Source organism: Haemorhous mexicanus, chromosome Z (genome assembly GCF_027477595.1).
Source record: "Haemorhous mexicanus isolate bHaeMex1 chromosome Z, bHaeMex1.pri, whole genome shotgun sequence".
In the NCBI taxonomy this organism is placed as follows: Eukaryota; Metazoa; Chordata; class Aves; order Passeriformes; family Fringillidae; genus Haemorhous; species Haemorhous mexicanus.
In genome coordinates this window covers 51,884,321-51,912,205 of record NC_082381.1, presented here as the reverse complement: position 1 = coordinate 51,912,205, position 27,885 = coordinate 51,884,321, and the positions used below count along the sequence as shown (strand labels likewise).

Below are 27,885 nucleotides of genomic sequence, written 5' to 3'. Positions count from 1 at the left end.
AGAAGGGTGTTGATGACGTGTTTAATACCAAACCTGCAAAGGCTACTAAAACTATCAAAGTCCCCTAAAGGCAAAGGCAGGGATATGCAAGCCAGACAAGTTAATGATTAAGAGACAAAGAAAAAGGCATTCATTTTTATTAGCAATGAAATGATTGCACGTGAAAGCAAGTGGATAGTTCAGACTTTCAAGTCAAGACTGACACAGTCTCTTTCTGGAGGCAGTCTTCTGCCATGTGCAAGTAATTTAGCTCAATATTATGCTCCATATAGTTTAGAATGTCAGCCTAGATGGTATAATGGTCACATATGGTGGTAAAAAGCTAAGACCTATTGTTTGTGACTGAGGGGAACCACTTTCAATCTGTCACATTTCATTTTTTAAATATGGGCAAAAAATGTAAATAATTTACACTGTATCTCGCTGTCCCTGGCTGGATTAATTCATATCCCACTCAGGGAATTCAATGTGATGAGGTGATCTTGAGTTACCTGTTCTGCTGGAACTGATTCCAGAATGTGGTGTGACCCTCTCTGTTCAGCCTCACCATCAAAGGTAGGTTACCTAGGGAGTGCAGTCCCATAACTGGAAATATGTATTGTGTCATCTCCAGTGTGACATACTGTCTGCTAGTGAGTGAAATACCTAGTGAGATACTTCTGAGACCATGAGATCAGGAGAGAGACCTTTTCTGTAGTCGTACTTCCTATTGTCTCTGGTTCCCTGAAGTCATCCATGGGAGCCCCCTGCTTTAAGGATATGGCTGTGTAGGTATAATTTTAACTTAGCCTCTTTTCAGCATTTACCCTTCTTTGTTTTGTCTTGCTTCATATTTTATAGCTAATTTCTCTCTGAAGTGTTTCAGCTCAGTTTGGCTTTTAGCTTAATGAAGCATATTTTTTTACAGTTATCAGTTAAGATTTAAAACCAGAGAATATGCTCATAAAAGTACAAATGGCAGGTCAAATGCAATTGCCATTTAGAATCAAAGGAGGAAAATACATAGCTGTCATTTGAATGATTGTGTACATTTTCTTGTGAGACAGTGTTATGACTTCTTTGTTGATGTCCTCTTTGGCCAAATTCTGCATTGTTTCTTCAATGTAAATCCAGGATAATCTCTTGGACTTTAACAGAGATAATTTGCTTTATCCTGATAGTAACGGAAAGCAGATTTTGCCCTGAAATTTTTAGTGTTTTACTGCTCAAGTATCCTCCCACTTAAGACAGTGTCATGGCTGGGGCCCTGAATGTGCTAAATGTTTTTTTTTTTCTTAGCTTAAATATCCATCCCATCATATGTGTTTGATTTACTTACATTGTTCTTACATTTAAGCTCTGCCCATTTAGTCATACTTACTGCTGTTTTTTATTTGTTTGGTAACTCAGCACAGTTCAAAAAGATAACAGGAATGGATAGAGCATAGCAAGTTACAAATACATTCTGTTCAGATCTCTTCTGCACCTTGCTGTGTTTCAGTTTTTAGTTTGGTTTATGGGATGGATTGTTTATTTGATTGCCTGGTTCATATGAGTGTTTAACAGCAGCTGTAAGTGTACTACAGAGAAGTATCGAGTGTGGTTTTTATTTATTTTTACTCTATTGTTTGTAAAGTCCTCCAGGAACTTCACAAAAAACTTCTTTGTACTGCTAGGCCAAACATTAGCAGTATAATGGGCTCAAAATGGAGAGGAACCACACAAAATTCAGACTGTCTTCATCACCGAGTCTTTGGCAGCTGTGGGCAGAAAAAAATTAAAACTGCCTTTGCTGCCTATCCCCTCTGGGAAAGGAGCAGAGGCATCCTCCTGGCAATACTAGTAAAGCAGAGGGAAAGAGAACTCCCCAAAAGGCAGTATTGGATGGCAAGTTTTTTAGGGGATAGGGGGTAAGACTCATTTGTTATCAATCATTTTTAAAGCTCAGGTGATGAGATGTGCCACACTCTGGAGCTCAGGTGCCGTGCCAGGGCAGCAATCTTTCAGCTCTGCTGGTCTACCTCGTGAGCAGTATTAGCAGAGGCCAGCCATGCTGGTTAACCTGTGTCCATGGGGAAAAGGTGTGTTTTTGTTCAGGCCTATCTTGTGCTGACTGCATTTTGAGCCTTTCTTGCAAAGTCAGTGCTGAGGAGGAAATGAAAATAAAAAGCAGCTTCATACTGACTGCAGGGGACCTGCTAAGGTAGCTGGCCAAATAAAGCATCACCATGACAAAAGTTAATTTTGTGCTAGACCAGTGTGTGACAAAAGTAAAAAACGAAACTACCGTGCAGTCTCATTTCATATGAACCTAATGGGATGTGTGGCCTCTCCTAGAAGACTTGGCACTGGAAAAGGAGGCTAAGAATATCCCCCTGCCACCACCATCTGTGGGGAAAGCAGTGAAGCCTGGTGAGTCTGGTGGGCTGTGGGGAGAATCCAGTCTTCCCACTCCATGCCCAGGGCACGGGGGGCCTGCTTGCCCTCTGGCCAGGGGCCTTCTAGCAGGTGCCAGTGGATCTGGTGGAGATCTGTTCCTCAGATGTCTGCCCCCCTCAAGATGGCAGATGTGTGCTGGATTGCCCGCTCTGGAGCCTGCTCCAGCGCCAGATTTCCCTCATGTCCACACACAGGGATACAAGGTGTATTTACATGCAGTGTGCTCAGGTTAAGTTGCTGTAGGCTTAGGGTGTGGGACACACATTTTCTTCTCTTGTAGACTGTGGTCCTTTTCTCCAAATGCTGGTGATGGGAATAGGGACAGGCTGTGCCGCTTCTCCCTAGTAATGTTATCATCAGCACTCCTCCTTTAGTCATGGAGGCAAGGTGGTTTTTGTATAAGTGGTCACCTGGTTTGGGATAGGCATGTGACCAAGTGTGGAGGCAGGTGTCGGTCTGCATCTGGTTAGATCCTAAATTATTGGCAGGATTCAGTCCTGGTCCCTGCAGCTGAGCAGCCAAGGTGAGATTTTCACCCTTGAAGAAGCCAGCCTGATGCCAGTGCACTGCTATTTAATTTGCTGTGTTTAGAATTTAAGTTGCAAATGGGCTTCTTCCAGGCAGGGTTAAATTTCAGCATTTGCAAAGGGAGCTAAGTACACTGAGATTAAAATCATCAGCAGATGCTGTCTGGATTGTACAGTTTCAGCAACACAAGCTGTCCACCCTATTGGCAGCTAAACTGCCCTTAGAACTGCTTTATTTAGCTTGAACATTGTAAATTGGTAATGTAGTCTACAAAATTTAGTACAGTATTTTAAATATTAAAGATTTTAATGGAAGCTTTTGCTGAAAGGAGAATGTAAAATAAGTCAAAAAAATGTTCCTGGGATTCAGTGTTTGAATCAATTGATTCTGGGAAGCAACTAATGTTCTGTCCGCTATATGGACTAAAACCTTTGTCCATCTTTAGTTTCTTTTACTTCAGATCAAAACTGTAAATCATGCTTGTGAGAAACATGCGAAAGCAGTGGTTTACTTACAAGTAGTGAATAAACCAGACTGTTAAGTTGCATTCAGCTGAAAGAGGAAAAATTTGGTTTTCTTAGAGGACACCTTTGGTTTAGGTTAATTTTAAAACTTTTTTGATTTGGACAGGAGAGTTCTGCTAATGTTAAAGATACAAAAGTAGAAAAGGTGTGAGAAAGGCTTGGTTTGTTTTCTGATTCACTGTCTTAATGTTTTTTAAAATGTAGCGTTAGGTCTTAAGCCTAACTGCTTTGCAGCAGTTATCCTAACATGGTGATAAATGGCCTGTTCCCAGGTGACTCTTTATTCCATGTCTTCTTATCTAGAAAATGCACTACCCTCCAAATACAAATGTATAAACTCAGTCTTTTTCTTGCAAAAAGTGGTAAAAACTGACGTGTGGGCTCTTTGATTCCTTCCCTACTTTACAGGCATTCCTATCTCCATGTGGCTTCAAGCATGGGCTCCATCCCATCCTGAACTTGCAGCTCCCTTCTGACCTCTATTTTGTCTTCTTTTCACAGTTGTGCATCACATCAAGCGCCACAATATTGTTCTTAAAAGAGAACTGGGAGAAGGAGCCTTTGGGAAAGTCTTTCTGGCAGAATGCTATAACCTGTGTCCTGAGCAGGGCAAGATCTTGGTGGCAGTGAAGGTAAAAGAGTCTAGGGTTACCATTATTAATTCATGGTTGCAACTAATGCTGTTTTATTTGTAAATGATCATGTTTGCCTATTCCATAATCCAGTGTAACTATTCTGGTACATGTAGAAGGGTTCACAAGGCTCTTGGAGTGTTTAGAGAATTTGGTATTTGATCTTGCTGTGGATTATAAAATGAGACCTGAATCATATAAGGAAAGGGAGGAAACAGATTGCATCACGAGGGGGCAAAATCCTTTATGTCTGAAGAACAGTTAGTGAAAAATAATGTCTAGGTTATAAAAAATGCATGTCATATATATATGTGTGTCTAAAAAATATTCTGTTACTAGATAAGTGAATAGGTTATGTGTATAATTACTAGGCAAAGAACAGCTTTCTGTTTCAGGACTGTGCCATTCTTTTAGTGAGCAACTGAAATTGTCTGTGGGTAGTTTTCATTAATACAGCTTGGAGACCAAGCCTCCCTCTCTGCACAAAGCCCTAATTTTCCCCCCAAAATTCAAGAGCTGAGATTAGCTGTTGACCTCAGCTGTGGATGTAGCTAGAAAACAGTATTGGTGAAACTACATTCTCAGAGTTTGAAAATTTTCCCTGAAAACAATCTCTTATCTCCATCAGCCAAAAACTAAACCAGGTGTCCTGCATTTGAAATATCTCATTAAGTGCAGGGGAAATAGATGTCCAGAATTTGGGCTATGCCAAGTGACCAGAAAATAATTTAATCTGACAGGTCACTGGCAACCATGCACACAGGCAACATGTATGCATTTTGGATGAAACCACACGGCAAAAGAAATCATGTAGATCATCTTTTTGAATTTGGAAACAAGAAATAGCAGTCTTGAATCTGGCAGTGGAAAAACATGAAAGGAGAATAGTCTCATAGAGTGTTCCATCAAATATAGGTTTTTGAGTTTGCCAGGGTTATAAGCTTTTCGATACTTGAAGTAGTTCAGTCATGTTGACTGGTGAGAAAAAAAAAAAAAAAGCCCTAAAGGGATATAGCATAGACAGGAGAAAGCAAGAGATAGAAGATGACAAAACTAGATCTGAATGAATTTTTTGTTGTATGTAGGTGGTTACAATGGAAATGGCCTTTCCTCTATCACTTTAGGGAACTGCTTGATTAAAACAAAACTAAAGTATTTCCATTCACTTGCTCCTTTTTAAAGTCCTGTCTAAATGGAGCCTAGCACTTCTGCTGTTAAATGCTGCACTGTACTTTCTCTCTGCTGCTCATTCTCAGTGTAAATCAAATGGAAGAGTATTCAGCCTTTAAAGGTACATATGTCTCCATATGTAGACCTAGATGACAAATCTATGGATTTTCTGGGCAACTTGTCATACTATTTTGGCTTTTTTTTTTTTTTTTTTTTTTTTTTTTTTCCCCCCCACATCCTCTCTTTATAGTATCCTTAATAAGAATCTTTCAGGCAGCTGTGGGAAGAATTACCTCTGAGAACAGGTTATTCCCATTTTATGTTTCTGTCATTGGCTCTTAAAGATGTGACTCTAGCTGTTGTCACAGAGCAAATTTTTTGGTGAACTGAGCCACAGGGTATTGATCCTCACATAACTGAGGGGTTAATTGCCTGATGCTTGTCTCCTTCACTGTGGTTACCAACCACAGATAACAGGTATGCCCCAGCTGCAGAGGAGATCGAGGGAAGGAGCCTCCACTGGAATGCAGAGAGCTATCCTGCACTTCAATGCAGGATGGTGTCTGAAATCCATCCCTGAGTTAGTAGTAGAGGAGCAGACCTGGAATCCAGCAGCAAAGAGCAGCTCCTTCTGACGCACAACAATGGCTTTAGAGAGCTTCAGCACCATGGGTAAAACCAGAACACACCAAACACTATGAAACAGATTTGGTGAGCCTGTGAAATAGGTGCTTGCTGAAGAGTAAGATAGTGCCAGGGAGATTTCAGCACCAAGGAGGCACATCCTCAACCATGCAATGGGGGTCAGGTTGACTAGTGGTCCCTGTCAGCTCCCTGTGCCTGCCAGTCACTGGAAAACTGTATGGCTCATCCCTGGCCCTGAGCATCCCTCCTTCTAACTCAACGTGTTCCCCTCTTATCAGTCAGCTGGTATCCAAAATTCTGAGGTTGCTGCAGCAAATTATTTAGGAGCTAAGAGACCCAAAAAAATCTGTGAAGATAAAAAAGATCAGGCATAGCATAAAATACCAAAGAGCATTTGCTCCTTTAAAGAGGAGAAAGGCAATTTGTCTTTGGTTAGTGTGAGCTTTTTGGATACAACACAGAGTGCTTGGAAATACTTTCCGTAGGACAAAACCTGGGCATTGGACTAGCATTGTCCCCCATAGCACATCATATCAGGCACTTTTAGAGAACAGAGGGTGGAGAAAGGAAAAATTACTGTTTTCTTGAGGGCCCAATTTGCTGTGTTTTTTCAGGCCTGGCTCAGTACTGTCTCCTCATAGGATTGAATCCCCAGCCATAATCTCACACTAGTGTAGCCTATCCGGAGCAGGAGGTGAGTTTGACAAGGCACAGGTTAGCAGCTGCCTCTGGCTCCCCTGGGAGGTTTTGCTCAGCTAGCAGGCTGCTGTGTGTGTGAGATCAGAAACATTTCCATGGCATCTGCACAGGAAAACCAAAGATTTCCAATTCTTCAAACCTTCAGTTCTGAGAAGAGTCAAAACCACCCCTTAATTTCTTGAGGAGACTTACCAGTCAGGTCTCATATGTTGATGAGAAGCAGTAGCAATTATTTTGTAGGAGAAGGCTGAAACAGTAGAAAGCAATAGGAGTAGTCATGTAGCTGTCTTGAGAGTTTGGTGACCAAGTCCTGCTGATGTTGGTGACAGCCCCATCCTCCTGCTGTTGCTCTGACTTGCCCATGAAGGCATCTCTGGGGTGTCAGAGTGGCACAGGTGGTGTCAGACAGAGAGCTGTCGAAGTTAACACTCACTGCAGAGCACAGGGCAGCACAGACCACATGGAGTGGCTGGAAAGCACATGTGATTGAATCTCAGATCCTACTTGGGAAAACCTCCTGTCAACTGGTGAAAATGCTTTGTATGCAGAGCTTTGGCATTCTTGTCAGTAATGATAATAATAATTAATATGTCTTTCCTCTCTTTGTGCTCTTAAGGTTTTATTTTGGTTTTTTTCTTTTTTTCTTGTACTGAGAACAAGCTAAATGCATTAGTCAATGTCATTTCTATGTAAATTCTACATACTTATTAATTTTTTTACCTTCCAGTCTCTTCCTTGCCTGACTGTGCCAGCTCTCTCTCATGCATTGTGTCTGTTCTGTGCACTGCATGAAATAATGAAAAGGAGATTTTGCAATGGTGGGTGGCAGAAATTCTAGTCAGCCCATGGTAGTAGAAACCTTGCATGAGTTTCACCTGAGTTTCAGACTTTTCTGCATTTTGCTGTTTGACAGAAAATGTGGAATTGCCATGGTAACTGCTCTGTCATATGATAATTTTGCTGTTTCTGTGAGATAAAAAGCATCTTCTCAAATATACAATATGCCATCCTCACAGGACAGAGCTGTCAGCATTTTTACTGTCTTTCCAGGGAAAGAGCCTGTTGGAAAGACAATCAGAGTCTGCTTCTCCCTGGAAGTTTTTTTCCAGATTGCTGTTATTAAACAATGGGTTTTGTATTAATTGTTTTTCTAATTCTGTTATTGAGAATAATTACAGTCCAATCACTTAATATATGAAACTACCAGAGGAAACTTAAGTGACAACAGAATTATTACAAGTGATTTCAGTATGTGTAACATACACTGGACTGTGGGTTGGTGCTGGCATTATGTTATAACATCATCCCAGAGCCCGGAAGTATTGGAAAACACTTCAATTCCAGTCCTCGCTCAGTTCAGATGTGATTGTGTGTAGCCCTTAGTGGGAATTTGATGTCCATGATACAGCTGTGTATACTAACATATCATGACTAGTGGAGCCTTGATGAAGCAATATCCTTTTTGCATAATTGGTAAAGCTTATGGAAAAAAGGATTCTGTGCCTGAAGGCATGGTAAGATTCAGAAGTACATTCCTCAGGGAAGGGACATCTAAGGCATGAGTGACTTCTCTTTCCACTAGGATCCACAGAGGCTGAAATCCACAGGTAAAAGCCCCTGAACTTGGAAGACAGCAATCTATGCTGCCCTAGTCCTTGTCCCCCATCAGAATTTTAGTATGGTAGCTATTCAGTTTTCAGGACCCAGGATTGCGGTATCACAAGTAAAGGATGTGTTTTTTCCAACAGTCACCTTCTAGCCTCTTCTTCACACATGCACACATATAATACTAGAAAAGTGGACAGAATTGTCCCTGTTGAAGAAAAAGCTTGAACAAACCAGCAGACTACTGCTGCTAAAAACTCAGTTTCTTGGCAGAACAATTGGACAGTATCAACTTACTCTGTTTCTGTTCTGGTGAGTGTGGTTGGTCTCATGCTCTACATATTAATTCAGGATAGAAAGTAAAGGGGCTAGATGGCCAGGAAAAAGGCATCTTTAGTTAAAACATTGCCAGTACTTTTGTGTCTTATTTTCCATTTTATTAAACCTAGGTATTGTTAAAATACAGAGGTACAGAGCCCAGACAGCAGTTTCTGTGAGGAATAAATCATGAATGTTAATAACTTGCCATCTTTCTCTTGTGGTTTTAGAAATATTTTTTGAATTAGTATAGCACAACCACTGTACCTCTTGACTACAGAGACTATTAGTGGTTTATTGATAATTATAATTATTCCTCATTTAATTGGTGTCAGAACTTGCCTTTTTTTTTTTTCTGTGCATGAAAGTCTTTTATTGCTCTTGAAATGTGGTTTGTATGGAGGAATCAGAAACTGCCTATATGTGACAGTTAAATTAGTATTATTTTAATATACAACATTTAAGCCTCCTATTTGATCCAGTGATGCCCCAGAATTCCTCTGCGCATCTACTTTCCTCTGTGTCTATCACTTTAGGATTTGACCTCCAGTTACTTACACATATGCCTAATCTTAGTCATGTGAGTAGATTTACAGAATTTCAAAGAAGTTTTTGGCTGAAACCTCAGGTTATTCTGGTCCAGGGACATTTGTGTAAATCTACCTACCTACCACAGGGACTAACATCAGCAGTACATAAAGAATGCATCCACATTACCACCATGTATTTTAAACAAGCAAAGTTTCATTTTAAAGAAATAATAAGAGAGGTAAATACCAGCAGGATACTAGGGGTTGCTTGAATTAAATACTCAAGGATACAAACCAGCTGTGTACTAGTATATTTTTGGGATGAGATCAGTTTATTTGTTCTGTGTTTGGAAAACACTTGTCACAGCAAGAGCATGAGTATTCATACATTCTCTAACAAGAAAACTGTTTGTTTGGGATAACATGTGGCAGGAGAATGAAAATTGTACTGCCATTACTTAATTGCACTTCAGGATCACATCTGCATTTCTAAAAGAGTTATTTAGAAAATACTTCCTCCATTCTCCATGATGTACTGTGTCCTTACCTTACCCTTACAGGGCTATCCCACATATTTCCTACCTTCTGTGAACATCTGTCCTTCCTTATATTTTCATTTTCTCCACCAGACGCTGAAGGATGCCAGTGATAATGCCCGCAAGGATTTCCACCGTGAGGCAGAACTGCTGACTAACCTGCAACATGAGCACATTGTCAAATTCTATGGTGTCTGTGTTGAGGGTGATCCACTCATCATGGTCTTTGAGTATATGAAACACGGAGATCTTAACAAATTCCTCAGGTAAATCTATGAACATGTATTGTGATCCTGAGCCAAAAGTGGGCAGAAAAGGTAGCTGTTACTTAATGTACAGGTAGCTGTACTCAATGTGAAATTAATAGCTACCCCTGGAAAAAGCTGACACCTAGGAAAACAAATTGTATGACTCTTGTCTTTTGTACTGGGATGTGGGGCTCTGCTTCTTTGCCTGTTTGGAAGTACCATTAAATCAAGCTTTGTACCAAAGAAATATTGTTTCCAATCTATTTTCATGTATTCTGAAATATTTGGTTATAAATCCTACAGTAGGAATGATTTTCTTACAGCCTTTCTGGTAGCACTTGGAAAATCCCACTCAACACCTATTGCTATCTGTAGGTGTCAGAGAGCTTCTGAAGTCTAACCCCTTTTCTCTTCCCTCCTCTCAGTGTTTTGGAAAGACTGCTATAAATCTGCAGCAAGGAAACTGTGAGCCATGGAAACTTCTGCGAATTGGAAAAAGCTACACTTTGGGGTCCAGATTAGGGCTTTATCTCATAAAGCTGTTCAGGAATGTGCATAGGAAATTGAAATTTGGCAGTAGAGCAATTATAAATAAATAGATGATACATAAGGTTCCCAATAATAGGTAACCCATGATCTAAGAAATTATGAACAGAGGACTAATGTATGTGCCATTTCTACCAGCCTGCACTTTTGGACATAAAAATAAACAATCAAGAGATGGCATTTGCTTTATGTTTAAAATGTAAGAGACTAGTCTTTCAATATCTACTGTGTAATTTTATCAATAAATATCACAAAGGTATTTCAACGTACAGAGGTCTTTCCTGCTAAAGATATCTAGGGGTACCACCATTTTGGAACGATATCTCTAACAAAGCTGTAAAATAAGCAAAATAGATGTCTCATTAAATGGATTAATATTTTCTATATAACTAAAATGACTATGATTGCAAATGCTGCCATTTATGCATTTTTTCATAGCATATGTGAAATGAGTTTGCTGTCTTTCTACTACCTCTTGAAAAAGTAGCCACACCTTAAAAAAAAAAAAAAAGACACCAACCAGCATCCTCCCTTATTGGCAGGGCTAGCAGTTTTGACAGAGAAACTGGGATCTGAACTGGAGATGCAGAACAAACACTACTACTCTTCCCAGAATGATTGTCTCTCTGGCAAAGGATTTAAGTATATTTTAGAATTAAGGGCATTTATGTTTCTCTGCTTGGTCTTCTGCTGTGAATCGGGAGAGAACTGCTGTTTCCCTAGATGCCATCCTAGTACGTTTTCAGAACACTGAATTTCCATTAAAAGAAGCCAGATTCTCAGTTGATGAGAAATAATTTCTTACTCCGTAAGAAATACTTATTATGCCTTGATTATTTTTTGATTGGCTTTTTCTTATGTTTTAACTCTGATTTTGAATTATTGTACAGAAAAGTATTTTACCAGACAGTATATTTCCTACTTTAAGGCCTTCACTTTTAAAAAAGCTATTAATCAGCCCTTGTCTTTAGAACATAAAATGATTATGCTGGGACAAGCTATTAAAGCTAAGCTTCAATTTGTCATTCCTCTCACATTTTCTGCAGCTTGTGCTGCAGACCAGAGGTTCATAGCAGAGTGGGCTGTTCCATATTTCTTGCCCTGCAGCGCCACCAAAGGCTGTTGGGGAAAAATTGATCTGAAAATTTAACCCAAATGAGCCTGGCTGCCTGCATGCAGCCAAAGCCTGTTCGGATCTAGGACTAAAGCCTCAAACTCTTGCCTGCCTGGGGCTTGGTCTATGGACTAGTGGATGATGAGGCTGCAGAGAATATCTGTCAATATCCCTGGCTATTGCAGACACTGAAAATCACCTCACTTATGGCCAGCACCAAGTGGACAAGCAAGCTGGATGGAATGTTAGGAATAATCTACAAATTCCTTTAGATACAGACCATGTCCTCAGGGAGACTAGCAAAAGATGAAAAGTTCTTTAATTTAGCAGCTCAGAGATTTAATGTCTGAGAACACTTATTAAAAAAATCCATGCATTTTAAAGGCACAATAGGAATTTGCTTGTGAGTTTTTGTTGGAGATTTCATGTCCTCCCCTTTATTCCCACCCCCATTAACCTAGACCAGATGAATGGCTGCCTGTGCATACCCTGTGGCAGAAAGTTGCTTTGCCTGGTACCAGATACAATGATGGCAATGCTACACACCCCCCTTCATTTCTTTCTCACATCTGTCACTTTGCTCATGAAATTCTTCCCTTGGGACAATTTTAATATCATATTTCTAATTGGTGGTGTCAGATTTGATCTCACAGATTTTGATTAATTTGAAAATCTTTTCCAAACTCCTGTGCCCTTACCCTTGAGAAAAATTATGGCCTCACCTCTACTGAGGAGGAAAGAGGAGAGGTGGTCTCTTTGAAAGAATAGTTTTCAGGAATGGAATAAAAAAAGGACTTCTGAAAACACAGAAAAATCGACTGGATGGAAAAGGATATTTAGAACATTATAAAATGTATCAAATGAGTAGTGATTGCCAGATTACCTCATTGATTGGATAAGGATTAACTAGTAGTTCTTCCTGCAAACATTGTTCATATGAATGTTTATATCTGCATCTTCAAAACACTGGGATGTACAGGCATACCAGGGCTCACATAGTTAAGATGGGTGAAGCTCATGTGACCCAGTACTTCGCTGGGCTTTCCTAATGCAAAATGTCTCTGGTTTTGATGAAGTACATACAAGTATTCTCGTTAATCAGTTGATTGTTGCTTCTCAGGGACTTGCTAGGTCTTGAAAACCTCATATTTCTGAAGCCGTTTTGCTTTTCCAAGTAGTGCGTGTTTTGTATCCTCTTCCTATTGTCAAAAATTCCTGTCTCAGGCAGGACTCAGCCTTGGTGATGAAATAAGCAAAAATTCTTTCCTGCTGTGCATTTGGATAGGAAATTAGAAGCATAAATTTAAAATTGCTGCCCATGTTTCTCAAACGGAGAAGGAAGTTTGTTCTTTCTTGTTTAAGAAAAGATGGAAGGGTCAATGCCCTGTATCCCTGCAGAAACCAAGGAATGCCAGTCACAGGAAAAGTGATGCTACGCATGCCACTTCATTGCCTTTCCCTCAATTGTTTTCCAGTCTTACAGAGTGATAAGATTTTTCCCTTGGTTCCCAAGCAGGTTCGTTTGTCAGCCTTTCTCCAAAAAAGATTACTAGAATGGAACAGGAGAAAGGTGATGCTTTCTGACAGATGGGTACTATTGTCAACACATATGCCTTATTTCCTTGAGTAATATATACCCTGTTCGTAGTGCTCTTCAGACCACCTATCTTTCATCAGTGAAGGAAAACAGTTAATGAGAAAAGCCAAGACAAAAAATTTTCCCTGTTTTTATAGCACTTTTGATGGAATTGTGTGGGCTGACGCTCACTAGTGTCTTTCACTTCTCCACATTACAAGTGGCCTATCAGTTTATCAGATTGTGTTCTGGTGCAGGGCACATGGACCAGATGCAGGGCTGATGGCAGAAGGCAACCGTCCTGCTGAGCTGACCCAATCCCAGATGCTTCACATTGCCCAGCAGATTGCTTCTGGTATGGTTTACCTGGCATCACAGCACTTTGTGCATCGGGATCTTGCTACCCGGAATTGTCTAGTTGGTGAAAACCTACTGGTGAAGATTGGGGATTTTGGGATGTCTAGAGATGTGTACAGCACAGACTACTATCGGGTAAGTGAACTGCTGTAATAAGTTAGGTCTTCTTCAGTCTTCTTACCACATTGGTGTGACTGATCTGCTTTTATACTTAACCATCTGTCTGTCAGGTAATTTAGACCCTAGCATATGGAGAACCTGGTTCTGAATTAAAAGGTTTTGGTAAACTTGGAGAATTAATCAGAGTAGTCTGTCATGTTTTGTTGTTTGTGTATGTTTGGTTTAGATTCTAAATCACAGAAAGGTCTTTTTCTCTGGGCGAAAAATTTTGCACGTTTGCTTGGCATAAGTGAAGAAGAAACAGCAGAGAAAAAGGGTAATCAAATTTGGCCCAACACTTTGAAGCTATTAAAATATGTTTTTAACTACTGCTAAGAAAAATGGAAATGGTAATTTTGGGAAGCAGTTGTATAATGGATCAGTTAACTAGAGGAAAAATAAGTACTGGGCAGCAGCAGTGACCAGTTGCTTTACTCAATAAGAGATTAGGTGAGAAGTTTTGTATACTGAGCACCTGAAAGCTTTTCCTGCCTTAAGCCAAGGATTCTTAATGTTGAAGAGCTGTTTTGCAGAGGGTAAGAGTAGCCCATTGCTCTTTTTCATTCTGACTGTTTTCCCTGAGCTTGGTTGCCATAAAGTGCAATCTGAATTTTGCAAAGGCCTTCTGAGATTGCTGGGCTAAACAAACTGAATGCATTAATGCTGTTGTTGATGCAGTCTTTGTGCTGTGTGGTACGTCATGTAGTTGACACCACATGCTGTTTGCTATCACATTTGTAGTTTCATGATTGGAACTGAACCTGTTTGTGGCTTGGGGAAGCTGATAATTTACAAACCCTAGAGTTTTTTCTGTAAGGTAATCTCATCATCCTTGTCCTGTAAGGTAATTTCATCATCCTTAAGCACATGTTTTGTATCTTCCTCTCTACTCCTTATTTCTTATTCCTTTTTCATTATTATTTTCTTAGCCAGTCAATTTGGATTGTGTTATTAAAGGAAAGTGTCACCTCACTGTCAGTATTGGCGGGATGCCTGGGAAGAGATTGTCTCTACATCTGGCTAAGGCTGGACAGAGTAGAGGATGCTTTTGAAAATTATTGTTGAATGCTGATTCACTTAAAGGCTCATAAGTAACTGTTAATTTATTTTACAGTTTACTTAACTGTAAATGTTAACTGTTAATTTTCTTTCCTTTCAAAGACAAACCTAGTATTTAATAAACATATGATCCGGATTCCTCTTATATATTGTTTTTTTGGATACTGGCACTCTGAATTATTTGATCAATGTAAAACAAGCACGACTGCACTTCAGAGCTTGAAAAAAATACACAGGATGGTAATAACTTTCTCTGTGTTTTAAAGGACACCCGTGAGCAGAGGCTAAGATTTCTTGATTTTGCATCTGATTTTGCATATTGCATTTTAGCACCACTTGTTGGGACTGAGGTCATGTCTGTGTTCCATACTTCAGTGTTTACCATGCTAGTTGCTACACTTAAGAATGAATGTGTATGCAAGACAGTACATGTTTCCAAAGGCAGTTACAGTCAGAGGCAACATTTTTGAACATATACTTTGGTTATTTTGGGGAAAAAGAAAGTTACTCCCCCTGCTGCATAAAAACTACCTGCAAAAAGGGGATAGGAGCTCAGTAGTCATATGGCCTTCTGGAGACAGCTGAGGCTTGCCTCAGGCATGTGTTGGTGTACGGACTCTGTCATCAGTGTACCTGCTCACGTACATCTGGGTTTAATTTTTGAGTCTTGCACAAATTTAGAACATCACCCATGACCCGGAAAAAGCAGGAGTTCAGGAAATCCTGGGTAACCTGGATAATCCTTGGGCACTTCCAAAAGTATCTCATTTAAGAGGTACATTGTATTTCCCACTGTCCCCATACCAGAATCACTCTCTTCTTTCCTTCTTCTCTCCCTTATCTTCACTTATTTTTGAGGTGAAGGAGGGCTTCTGGGAGGTCCAGGGTGTAAAAAAAGAGAAGGAAGAGGCAGTAGTGTGAAGAGGGTACAATCATTGATGTGAGAGAGGGAACAAATAAGGCGGGACAGGTAATTGTGAGAGGTGTTAGTGAAAGACAAAAAAGCAAATGAAGAGAGAAAGAAGTAAACAAGTGTCAAAGGGGATGGTGTAAAATAGCATAGCCCCATCCAAACTGGTGGTATAAGCTTGCAGAGTGATGGGTGGATATGAAACTTCAAGCTGGGAAGCTGCTCATTCTACACAGTAGAAGGAAAGAAGAACAGCTTCTCTGTAGCCTCATGTTCCATTTGGTTTCTAATTAGGGCAGAGGAGGGTTAGAGCCACAGCCTGCCATGCCACCATATTTCACAGCTGATAAAAGTCTGAGGTTCCAGTTGAGTCTGTGAAGTTTTGGCCTGCCTTTTCTGGGACTTTTGTGGGCTGGTCAGAGGATGGTCATCAAAAAATCAAGGCAATGAAGAATTCCCAGATGGTTGCCTGGGATTAGGCATCCTTGGCAGGCCTAAGTCAGTGATAATGCTGGAATAGCACTGACGTACCATACCTAATTGCTTATAGCAGGCTAAGTCTTTTTAACTGGTCAGGCTTAATCACTCACAGAGAAGCAAATCATCCCCAACCCCGACAGCTTTATCTGGTGCTCATTGGAGAGATTTACACAATTCCAAAAAGTTCTGCAAGAAATGGTTTGTCATTTGTGCGTTTTAATACATTGGAATTGATTGTTTTGTTTTTTTTTTGGAGCCTGACACTCAGTCATGATGTTAGATTTGCCCAAGATGATTATTTATAGCTTGCTTCTGTAAGATAAGGATGATCCCAAGTCATTGTGCACTGTTAGATTTTTAATGACATTCTGCATTGAATCAGCTCAGCTGTTAAGAGATGCTTCAGGGAAGAGTGGGAGAGAAGTAACCCTTGGACTGGGAATACATATGATATGTGGCCCTGATTGCACAAGCTTTCATTTTTTCTCACCCTTTCTTTTTTTCTGTCTTTTTCATCATGCAGGAATCTTGAAGGTGGGGGAAGTCCTGATGTACATGCTAGCATCCAATGTATCAGCAGTAGGGTTTGATAGTCAGACCCTGGGGACATGAAAAAACTGTGATGATTTTTCTTAACCAGAAATGCTCTACACCCCAGGCCAAAGTTAAACAACTCTCAAGTAATTGGTTTGGTTTGTGAGCCAAACAGCTCTAGAAACACTGCTGAACTGCAATCCTTATAGCACAAAAGATCCTTTCACAAAGTTATTTACTAGGAGAGCTTAGGTCTCAAGTTTATTAGGGCTTTTATTTGATTTGCTGATAGCTGGGGTTTGCTGTTTGATTTCCTGCCCTACAGGTCAGAGTTTCCTTTCTTACTATAAGATACCCAAGTAATTCTTTAATGTAGCTTTCAGTGCTTTTAAGTGCTGACACTGAAGCCTGGGAAGAACTACTTTGTTGTTACTTGTTCTTGCATTCAGAGATAATATATCAGGGCCTTTTTAGGCTTCCAGTTCATGTTTGCAAGTGATTGCTCAGTACTTCGTCTTAAAATAATTTCAGTATTTCTTAATTATAAGCAAAACGTTTGAAAAAAAGTAGAAGTCATCTTATCCCAGTATTTGGAAAAATTTTACATGGATAGGCTTTAAATATCCAGCCTGGTCAGCCAACTACAGGCTTGAGCCAAGCTTTGGGAAGAAACTGTGATCTCACCAGACTAAGCAAGAGCTTTGCCATTACCTTCATTAGGACCAGAGTTTCACCCTTCCTCACTTTTATGTCTGTCCAATGCAGGACAGACTTTCTGTTTCTTATTTAAATGTATGGAGCTCAGTTTTGGAATCCCTATTTAGCTATTGTATAACTTACTTGCCTTTATGTAACTGCACAAGAACAGTGGAGAAAATGTGGACTCCTTTTCTCAGCTTGCACAAACCACTCAAAACTCTATTAAAAGACTGGGCCTGGTGAGTTTCCATCTTTCTCTGATGCTCTATTTGCCCTAAAACTACAGAGAGGTTCACAAATTAGTTTCTTTCACTTCTGGCACATATTGGGCAGAAAACTAAGAGGATATATTTCATTATAAATTTCCATGACTCCATTTCTCTTTAAAATCTTCTCCATATTTTGTACCCTTTTGCTATTTAAAGAGGGCATAGCATTTCAGATTGGAAGAAGAGACACAGACTACTGAGTCTAAGTCTTTCACTCTTGAAGGAAGCCACAGAGTAGGTGTTAAGGGTAGGAGCAACAAGAACCTGAAACCTCATCATGCTGCAGGGAAACACCAACACTCACTAGTACTTTAGCGCCTTCTATATAAGACACCAAGCCCCATGAAAATTCCAGTCTGCCAGGGAAAAGGAGAAGTTTTCAACAATGTCCTAAGCACCTAAAGAGAAACTATGCTTGGCAAAATTTCTTGAGAGATCTTAAGTGTCACACCTGAAACACAGCAAGATGTGAGAGCAAACCCCATCAGACATTTCTGTAAAAATCTGGCAAATTGTAGAAAGCTATGTAGGCCCAAGCCAGCTGCACCAGCCTGTGCTTTTGGTGATGCTCCTCAGAGCACATCTGCCTATGTTGCCTGTCCTCAGTGCCTTAGAGCAGTGTGGGAACCAAAGATGATCCAGAATCAAATCAAATGATAAGAGGGAAAACAAAAAGACAGGTTCTGAAGAAAGACTTTAGTTGAGAGAGTTAATAAGGTGCAGCCTGGAAAATGCTGACAGGTTTTTTCTCAAATACCACTCAGGTACAGAAGGGGATAGCAGCAATCTTGTGTTTCTGAAGCCTGGGTTTCTAACTCTTGAATCACTCCTGTCCTGTCACACAGCCCCTTCTCTCAAAGTGGATGCTGCAAATAAGTAGAATCCTGTGTTGCCCATGCTTCTTCCTGAAAGCTGCACAACAGCTTCTCTGTCCTGACAGCTGCATTTTTTTTTTTTAATTCAGCAACCTGAATTAACTCATGAGCAATAGACACCTAGTTGATCACATTATTCTACTCTCTTTCCAGCCTTTAAATCTCAATTGTATTTAAAGAAACTACTCCTGTCCCCTACCAGACTGTTAGAAAGAAGGCCCACTGGCAGGAAAAAAAGTGTCTTCATTTTTTTCCCTTTCACACTAGCCTCTTCCAAGGACTTTCAGTGTGTGAAAAAGCAATTTTTGTATCTCTTTCTGGTGCAGACATTGCTAGAACTGTGAGTGGTATTTTCCAAATCTGCTATTTCCCTTTCTTCAATTAGAGGTGCTTCCCAGCCTCTAATGAAAACATGCTGCACAACACATCTAAACTCACATAGCCTGTGTCATTGTCACATGTTAACCGTATTGTCAGACAATGCCCTGGGCCACTCTCATCTTCTCCTTTTCCAAATGAAGAACATCCCTTTTTTTTCCCTAAGTTTTTGGTTTCAGTCCCTCAGTGAATGACTTTGCAATTCATACTGGCACATTTTGTACCTCTAGTGGTTGAGAAAGAGTGTTGTTTCTCTTTTAATTTTTTGGCTTCTTTGGGGGCTGGGTTGTTTTGTTTCAGTTTTGTTGGTTTTGTTTGTTTTTTTTTTTTTTAATTAGAATTCAGGTCTTGTCTAAGTTGGTGTAAAGAACTAAAGAAACAGAATCAGGCTACCAAAAAGTAAACAGCTGATGGAGCGAGAAAGGTTTGTCAGGAAGTTTCCTAGATTTTTGTAGCTTTGTTTCCTAATGTTTCCTTGATAATTTCTATATAATTTTAACATTAAATATTCTGGGGTGTTTGCTTTTTTAAGGAACAGATTTCCCATGAGCTTTCAGTTAAGACAGAAGAAGCTGTTAAACCCTTTAACCTCCCAGACTTCCAGAAAAACTAAAGGTTACACAATTTTTCATTCCAGGCCTATTTTAAAAATTCATAGATTTTGGACCTTCTTGCTACATAAAAAAGAAAAACAACCCTTTTGAGAAAACATTTTGACATTTGTGAGTGTTAAAGTCCTCAACAAACAGTTCTTATTCTGATTTTTGGTGTTCCTTAGCAAGGCCAAAGCAGCAGTTTGAAAAACAGTGAAATAACATTAGAATTAAAAGAATGAAAGAGCATCCTGCCCACTAGCCATACCCTCCTCCCTCCATGTATGAATCTAATGTTGTAGAGTGCTATATTTCTGGAAACTGCATGATATACTTTTCTGGTGACACTCTATGAAATATTTTCCAAAAGATAAGGCTAGTAAAATAATCACCAGAGAGTGATCTCGTTTAAGCTATTTCCAGTACCTAATGCCTATTTGCAAAGGGAATTAATGCATGACAGCAAGGGGCTAAAAAAAGAAAAGGCTGGTTTATCATTATTTGGGCTGTAACTAGCCAGGCAAACACCATGATACAAATGTTTACAGTGAGGAACAAGTGTCTGTCTATTCTGAAAGGGCAATAGCAGCAAACACCTGCAGGTCTCAGCTGTCACTACAGAGATGAATACCTGTGTGTGGGAGTTTGGAGGAGGCTGCCCTAAAGAAAACAAGAAAGAGTTACTGGGAAGTCAAGCAGCTTGTCAAGGCATTCTCGTAGGTGTGTGTATTGAATTGTCACAGTTTGAAGGCACAGTTTGAAGGCTTTTTATTAGCTGCTATTTTTGCATCCATTGCTCAAAAGGAAATTATCTGCTTCCCTACATGGACTTCTCGGCTTTCCTCCTCCGTCAGAGTCTCATTGCATCATGTGTAGTGCTGGGGAGGACAGAGGGTTCCAGCAGCCCTTGAAGACGTGCACAGATGATTTCATGCAACTGGAAACAATACAAGAAATAATAGGCCAGCTTGAGAGATGTAAATCCAAAGTAGCCGCCTTGAAGTCAGTGCAGTAGCTCTGAACCGAAAGTAAGATAATCACAAGCAGAATTAGGCCTAATGATTTTAAAGGGCTTCCTAAAAGTCACTGCAGCATCAGTATTTAAAAACTGGTATGCACCAGGACATGGTGATTTTCTGATGACCAAGGGTGAGCACCATGGCTTGATACCTGTCGCTACTTGTGCATGCCAGAATATATTCTGTGCTGTGCAGGAGGCATGGTCTGTCCCCAGCTTTTACTGACACAGCTACTGGTTTTGTTTGGAATTATGGCTGTTTAACTCCTTCAGTTCTTCACTGAAAAGCTAATATCTGCTTTGTCTTAAGCAAGAACAAGTTCCAAATTTTAGTACAGCTGCAGATGTAGTCACTTCCTAAGTTTTTTTATCATCTTCACATCAGGGTTATTGGTCTTACTTGCACTTCTGTTTCCATCTGTTTTCACCAACACAGATCCTAAGAGGGGAGTCCAAGAAAGTTCTCCTTATTAATGTTAGGAGAAGGAACATCAGATGTCCAACATGTGTAGCGTACTGCATTTAACAATCATTTCTTACTAAACTCTGTCTTGCAGGGTTAATGACAGGTTGGTAATGCAGAAGATGAGACTTTTGACTGGGAGGTTGTGACATACTTCACTTAGCCAGACTAAAGCCCCCTTTTGCTTTAAATGTGCAAATGGGAAGACAGCTTCATGGCTCCTGGAGTACATTCTCCCTCAGTCTGTGAGATCAAAGAGTGCAAAGAGGGCAGAAACAAAAACCCATAATGACCAGGATGAAAAATTAGGCTGATTAAAAGACAGACTAAAGTGACCTTTTTGCTGTGACTAGTTATTCGATTACCCGTTGAATTTCAGTGCCAGATATTTCCTTTGTAAATCCACCAGCACTGGATTTATACTAATGTGGTTCTCATGCAGCAAGTCAAGAAACAAGTTCACCTTGAGAAAAAAATTCGAGGCAGGAGGCAGTACCTAGAAACGTATGTTATGCAGAAATCGTGTTGAGCTACACTATAGCCTAAAGTGTTGAATGTGTGTCAATCAAAATATTAAAGTGTTTGGAAATTTTCAAATGGAAATTTTTCCTCTGTTTGCTTCCGTTAAAAGCTTTAAGAATTTAGTATTTTGTTCCATACTGGTTATGGAACAGATATTACAGTTTTCAAGGGTCTGGAAGTTTTGGATTTCCCTCCCTATTGTTAAAGCATTTTAATGGAGTGCTTTTCAGCTGGTTACTCCTGCAGTATGCAGTTGTTAAGAGCCATAGGATCCACATGCACGCCTGTAGGATAACAGGAAGTCTACACAGTCATCGCCACCAGTGGCTGACACAAGCTTTTCTGTTGAGGGGCTCTTAGCACAGATGTTCATTAACTTAAAAAGTCCTTTTAAAATTATACATACAAAACTGAATCATTCTCAAAAATAACCACACATATGGATATAAATTGCAGGAAAGCAATGATTCACACATTGAAATTAGCCTTAGGAACTGCAATTTGGAGAGCTTTGCAGAACTGTGATCGTAATCGCCTCATTCCATTAAGTAGCAGCAGAGCTGTACAGAGCTATTTTTTTGCAGGTGCTGAAACGATTTAACTGTTGTTTAGATGATTAGCACATAAGAGAGCCACGTCCTCAAATTCTCCACTTGGAATATTGGTGGAGGCTATTTCCATTGACTTTACCAGAGCCAATGTTTTGTCCAGGGCTTTATAAAGTGAAAAGTTTATGGTCAACCTTTCCTAGGCATAAAATGGCAAGAGAAATTTTAAAGTAATTTCTGTTGTTCTTCCTGCGCCAGGGCTTTGTGCAGACTATTAAAGCCTTTTAGCATGGGGAGGAACCATGTGTAAATATCTGGAGATACTGTACTGCAATGCTACAGATTGTCACTTTTGGCAGGCAATCTGCAAAGCAATTTACAGAATTCCAAAGGTTAGCAGCTGAAACTGTTGACTTTTTGATGTGTGATGTGCACAGTGTGAGGAAAAGATGGTGTGGGAACAAAATCAGTAAAAGATCTCTGGGAGCACAGTCGGGTACTGGAATGGCATCTCCTGGGTGCCGGAGAGCACTGGCGCGATCTGTGCGGCCGCCACTGCCACTGCCGATGGTGGGGACAGCACAGAAAGGCCACCCAGAGGGAGCAGTCCTTAAACGGGAATTCTCCTTTGATGTCTGGTCACAGAATCAGCTCCCAGCAGAGTCTTTGCAGGCTTCCAGCTGGAAGGTTTTCTTATGCAAATGGCCTCTCTCCTTGCACTAAAGAAAGCAGTTGCTAGGCAGTTTTCTGAAATATGCATTTTTTACCCTGGGCTTGACGAACAATCGGCACTCTTTTGGCCCACAGAACTCAGGAAGCAGGGGAAGGAAGAGCTAGACAATTAGACTATGATGTGGTGTGTGTAACAGGATGGATGAAGAGGATGAGAGGACAGCATCGGCTAGTAATAGAGCCGAGGCTACAGATTTGGCTCATCGTGTGTGCAGAGCAAAGAACTACTGGTGATGATGGAAAGAGGGAAGAGCAGTGTGACACTGCAGATCATTTCCATCTTCAGTGCTCTCTGGGTCTTTTCTCTGTCCAATAGAGCTTCTGTCCCCTCCAACCTGATGTGGAAGGGAATTCAGTAGCAAAGATTTAATCAGAGGCTGTTGGCATCAGTGACAGAGAACCTGCAGTCAGAGAATCTGTGGTTACCTGTGTAGCTGTAACACGTATGTCTTTGTGAAATGTTTTCAATACCAGATGTCATGAACACTGGTGAAGTTTTTGACGCCTTGTCAGGAACAGCTCTCCAAGCTTCCCAGGAGGTGAGGACTCCAGAAATAAACTGATACTGCATCTTACAGTCTCAGGAACTTTGTAATTAGACTTCAGAGATAATCTGGTTTTGAATGATAATCTTACATAAAATGGATCCAAAACACGTATAAAATGCTGTCAAGCTTTTAGCTGTGTCCTAACTTAAGGAAAAGATGAAGGTCTGATATAAGGTGTGTTGCTGTTCGTTTGAGGCCCCTGGGTGCTCCCCCACCCAAGCTCTACCTTCGCTGGTAGCAGCAGGCAGGCAAGGAGACTCGGCACGGCTTCTGGGGGTGCTAATTAGGTGAGGGTTGATTGAGGGTCCCACCCCCGGGAGCAGCATGGTTTCTGAGGGAGAAGAAGAGAAGGGGGAGGGAGGGGGAGAGAGGGGGAGCCTGGGGAGAAAAGGGCCAAGAGAGCCAAAGGCCAAGAGAGCTTCTTGTGTCCCTCGCACTGCTTAACAAGGAGATTCAAAGTGGGTGCAGAATAAGACCTGGGCCAATGGGATTGCAGGTCCATGATACTGCAGGGGAGGATCACAGGCTTGGAATAAGCCTTACATTTTCGGGGGGTGAGACAGAGCATACCATTTAACTAAAGTGTAACACCACAAAGGTGTGTGACAGAATATGTATCTTCTATCAAGGACAGATACAAAAGAATTAGAAAAGATTGTGGTGACTCAAATACTTCTATCTCCATCAGGTGGGTAAACAAACATCCAAAAGAAAAGCCATAGGAGTGGGAAGTAACTTCATTCTTCATGGTGTACTGAAATGCTTTCAAGGAAAAAACCAAAAAACAACTAGCTTAATACTCTTCAATTTGCTTTCAAAAGTTACTATTTATTTGCCCTTGAAAATATTCTTGCAACACTGCTGTCCAGTCCATGAGGACTGGAAGAGCTTACATTAAATTTGATGTACAATCAGTTCCTATTTCTCTTCCACAGTTCGTTTCATCCAGGTCTTGATATTGTCATAGTGGCATCTCAGAGGTTTGGGTGGGAGCAGAGTCAGAGTCATTGAAATGATCAGATAGCGCTACAAACACTGAGAGGTGATGCAAATGCAATTTCAAAACTACTCCCTTATTTAGTCTTATACTTGTTTTGATCTCCAGAGAGGTATAACATTTATATTTTCTGTCTTCAAGCTATTTCCCAATGCTTTGGAAGAAGTTTAAATTAGAAATCCATTATTTTTGAGTCTCATCAAACTATGTTTCAGTCCTCTGTTCCACCCAGTTCAAGATTTTTCCACATGTTCAAGCTTTTTTTCATGAACATGAGTACTGGAAGTGAACGTTGTAAAATGAAGATCACTCCAGTTATTCACATTAGAAGCCAGGATTTTAAAGAAAGACTTATAGTGTGAGACTTTGATAATAAGTGTGTAAGGCTGCAGATCTACATCTACAAAAATATTGATCCTGTGTAATAAAGGAGTGGACAATGAAAATGAAACAGAATTAAAGCTGTTTAGAGATAAAAGAATCTTGAGACGACAATACTGTAAAGCATGAAATATTGGGTCTTTTCTGTTGCTATTGAAAATTACTATGACCTATGCAGTTAGTGTTACAGTCTGTACAATTTCTCTAGGAGACAGAAGGACGTTGGTACATATTCAAAGAATGAAAACTTGTCTACCTCCCAGACTAATGAGCAAACTGGCATTGACATTACTGGGGACAGAAATGTTACTTTTATTCTTATTACTTGCAAATTTGTAATGGCTTTCTATCTGATTTCACTTCCATGTTCACTGCTGAATCTACAGGGTGAAAAGAAATCACATCCCCTGTGATCCAATTCTTGCATACCACACCACGAAGCAAATCAAAATGTTTTGCTGGAAATAAAAGCTGGAGTTTTTGTTAACTGATATGTAAAATATGATGCAGTCTGAGCCTCCCTTAAGGGACTCTTTTATAACATCATCTAGTCCATTTAAAGGTGTGAGTGAAGAGAGGCCTTCAGATTATTTTATGGCCTGCAAGATGATGTTTCTGTAAATCTGGATTTAATGATGTACACAGAAAGGGAGAAATCTTAACAGAGCAAATACATTTTTCTCCTTTTCGTTCTCTTCTTTTTCTTTTTTTTTTCTTGGCAGTAGAATTTTAAGAAGATAAAGAGCTGTTCATTAAATGCATTGCCAGATCTTCTTTGATAACACATCAACATTGCAATTATTTCACAGCCAGTATAAATATAAAGAGGGAAAAAAAAAAAAGCAGCATGCATGACTGTCAGTATGATCACAAATTATTTGTCCTAATGTTTTTGTCATCTATGTCCCTCATACTGCCCCAGCCCAGGCCCACAAAATAAAACTGTGATGCTATCGGGAGAATATGGATTCTTTCCAGATTGATTTACCAGATGCCTGTCACCACAAAGTCGCTTTGGAAGGCTAACTGATAGGCTGGGCTCTTTGCAAATTACTGCTCTGCATGCAGTCCTTTTGCAGCTGATTATGCTGCCAATGTTATTTTCTGACGATGAGATTTAGTGCAGCATACTGCCTGGCACTATCCTTGTAAAAGATTTTTCTTGCTTGTGACCTAAGCAAAGGGCAGGGTCCTGCATTCTTGGCAGCCTGTCATATGCATGAGCTGTTTGTTTTTTGGATTCAGAAAGCAGAGTTTTAAATCATCTTTAGCAAAACAAGACACAGAGAAAAAAGAGAGATGAAAATAGAGCTGAATATTTCATGCCATAATTTTGGCAGCACATCTCGTCTTGTCTTCTAGATTGAAAGGACCAATGAAAAAGGGAATCTTGCAGTTTTCAATTGCGTGACTTTTCCATGTTCCTTGAGTATCCTCAAATATTCTAGGACTGGTCTCTCATGCCATATCAGCCATTTTTAGAGAAAAGAATCTAGTGTTGAATAGCTGTGTGGGAAAAGCATAATTGTGTTAAAGTAAAGGTCAATGCCTATACACAGTGAGTGGAATGTGCCTCTCAACAGAAAACCAATAGATACTATTTGAATCTGCAAAACAGAGATTGTATATTGTTTAAAATATATAGGTCCAATATTGCCATTTTCTGCAAAGGGAATTCTGTTGAAAGTAATTAAAAATGCTCGCGCAACTTCTACCTGTTCACATAGACACACACAGTTGTGATTCTTACACCAGTCATACTTGGAGGAACATTTCTGACCAATAAGTATTTCCATCACAATTTGGAAATGGGCTAATTGGTGGGTTTGGAGCTTGTATATGCACACATATAATTATTCAGTATTAACCTGGTTTTCCATCTCGATCAACTTTATATCCTAGAATAAAATGCTAAATAGAAAATGAGTAAACTGAAGGTTATGCTGTAGTGCACACGGTAAAAAGCCTTTCAAATACATATTTAAATACAGCTAAAATGGCATAAATTAGGAAATGCTAACAAGTTTCATGGAGAGGTTTAAACAGTTCCACTGTACAGTTTGGGACTGAAGGTATGTCTAATCTGCAGACACTGCTAGCTCAAAAATTGTGACATGAGCTTAATGCAGACTGCAAGCCTATTCAGAAGCAGAATCAATGTTCCTTTTCTGAAGGCATACACTTCTTCCTCTGTGCTACTCACAACGTCCAAGCTAGTTCCTTGAAACATAGCTTGTGTTTATGTGTTTTCAGCTGTGTCATTAGGGATATGGAAAAGAGCATTATACTAATTAACATGATCAGAAAATAAAGAGATATGTAAATAAAGCTTCCTCCCTTAGTTATTCCTTTTAATCTGTTACATCTTAATACATTTGTCTAAGATGGAAGGCAGGAAAAATGGAAAAAAAAAAAGGAATAGATCTGGATCTATTTAGCCTTCAGATTACATAAAATAGGCAATTAATCTGTAGTTGAATCACTTCCTATTGTAAGTAAAGTTCACAGGGGTACTTAAGGATTTAAAAACTGCCTGAGAATCTCAGAATTGTGATCCCAAAATTTCAGGAGTACCTGTTTTCTTGCTGTCTTCCTGCTGCTGTTCAAGTCAACTTTGAAAAATAGAAAGAACTAGTTGTTGGGTTCTGCTTAAGAACTGGAGAAATGCGAATTTTCTTTAAATAAAGATGCGAAGAGTAGATAGAAATTGTGTCCCTAAATCGCATGTAGAAGTGGAGAGCAATAAGTTGCAGAATTATTGGTGATTTCCTCTCATAAAGGACACTGAAAGCAAGCAAAAATACAAAAGAAGGAAAGGCTAATGGACAAACAGGGACACCGTGAAAAGGGCCAAAAAGCATTTGAGATTGGCTTTGAAAAGAATACCAAAATAGACAAGAAGAGTCTCTTGGCTGTTTAAATGTCAAGAGTATGAGAAGGAAAGTGTTGCCACTGCAGACAGGATGATGTAGGAAGTAGAGTTAACTTGGCCTGAAAGCAAAATTAATCTCTAACATCAGGTCTTGAAAGAATAGTGATGAATATGAGGATACAGGCAAAGGGGCCATTGGGACTAAGTGGATATGAAAGTTAAAGCTGGAACACACACAGAGAAGAGATCCTCAAGCAATGAGGGACATTGACTGCCTGTTTTAAGATTGGAGACAAAGAGGTCAGCAAACTTTTAAAGCAACATAAACCAGCCTTGCTGCCCAAAGCAGAGGTCCTGCCCTCCTCTCGTCTCAACAGCTAATTCATGCAACATCTGCTTTTC

The 27,885-nt window shown here is 40.0% G+C and overlaps 1 protein-coding gene across 2 annotated transcripts in view; it reads left to right on the top strand.

Moving 5' to 3' along the window:
• NTRK2 (neurotrophic receptor tyrosine kinase 2) overlaps positions 1–27,885 on the top strand; it is a 194,530-nt gene that overhangs the window by 141,132 nt on the left and 25,513 nt on the right. For both annotated transcript variants that reach the window (XM_059873527.1, XM_059873521.1), the window contains 3 exons: positions 3,972–4,102; positions 9,699–9,871; positions 13,347–13,581. In XM_059873527.1, the coding sequence (XP_059729510.1) occupies positions 3,972–4,102; positions 9,699–9,871; positions 13,347–13,581 (539 nt within the window). The remainder of the gene's footprint in view (positions 1–3,971; positions 4,103–9,698; positions 9,872–13,346; positions 13,582–27,885) is intronic.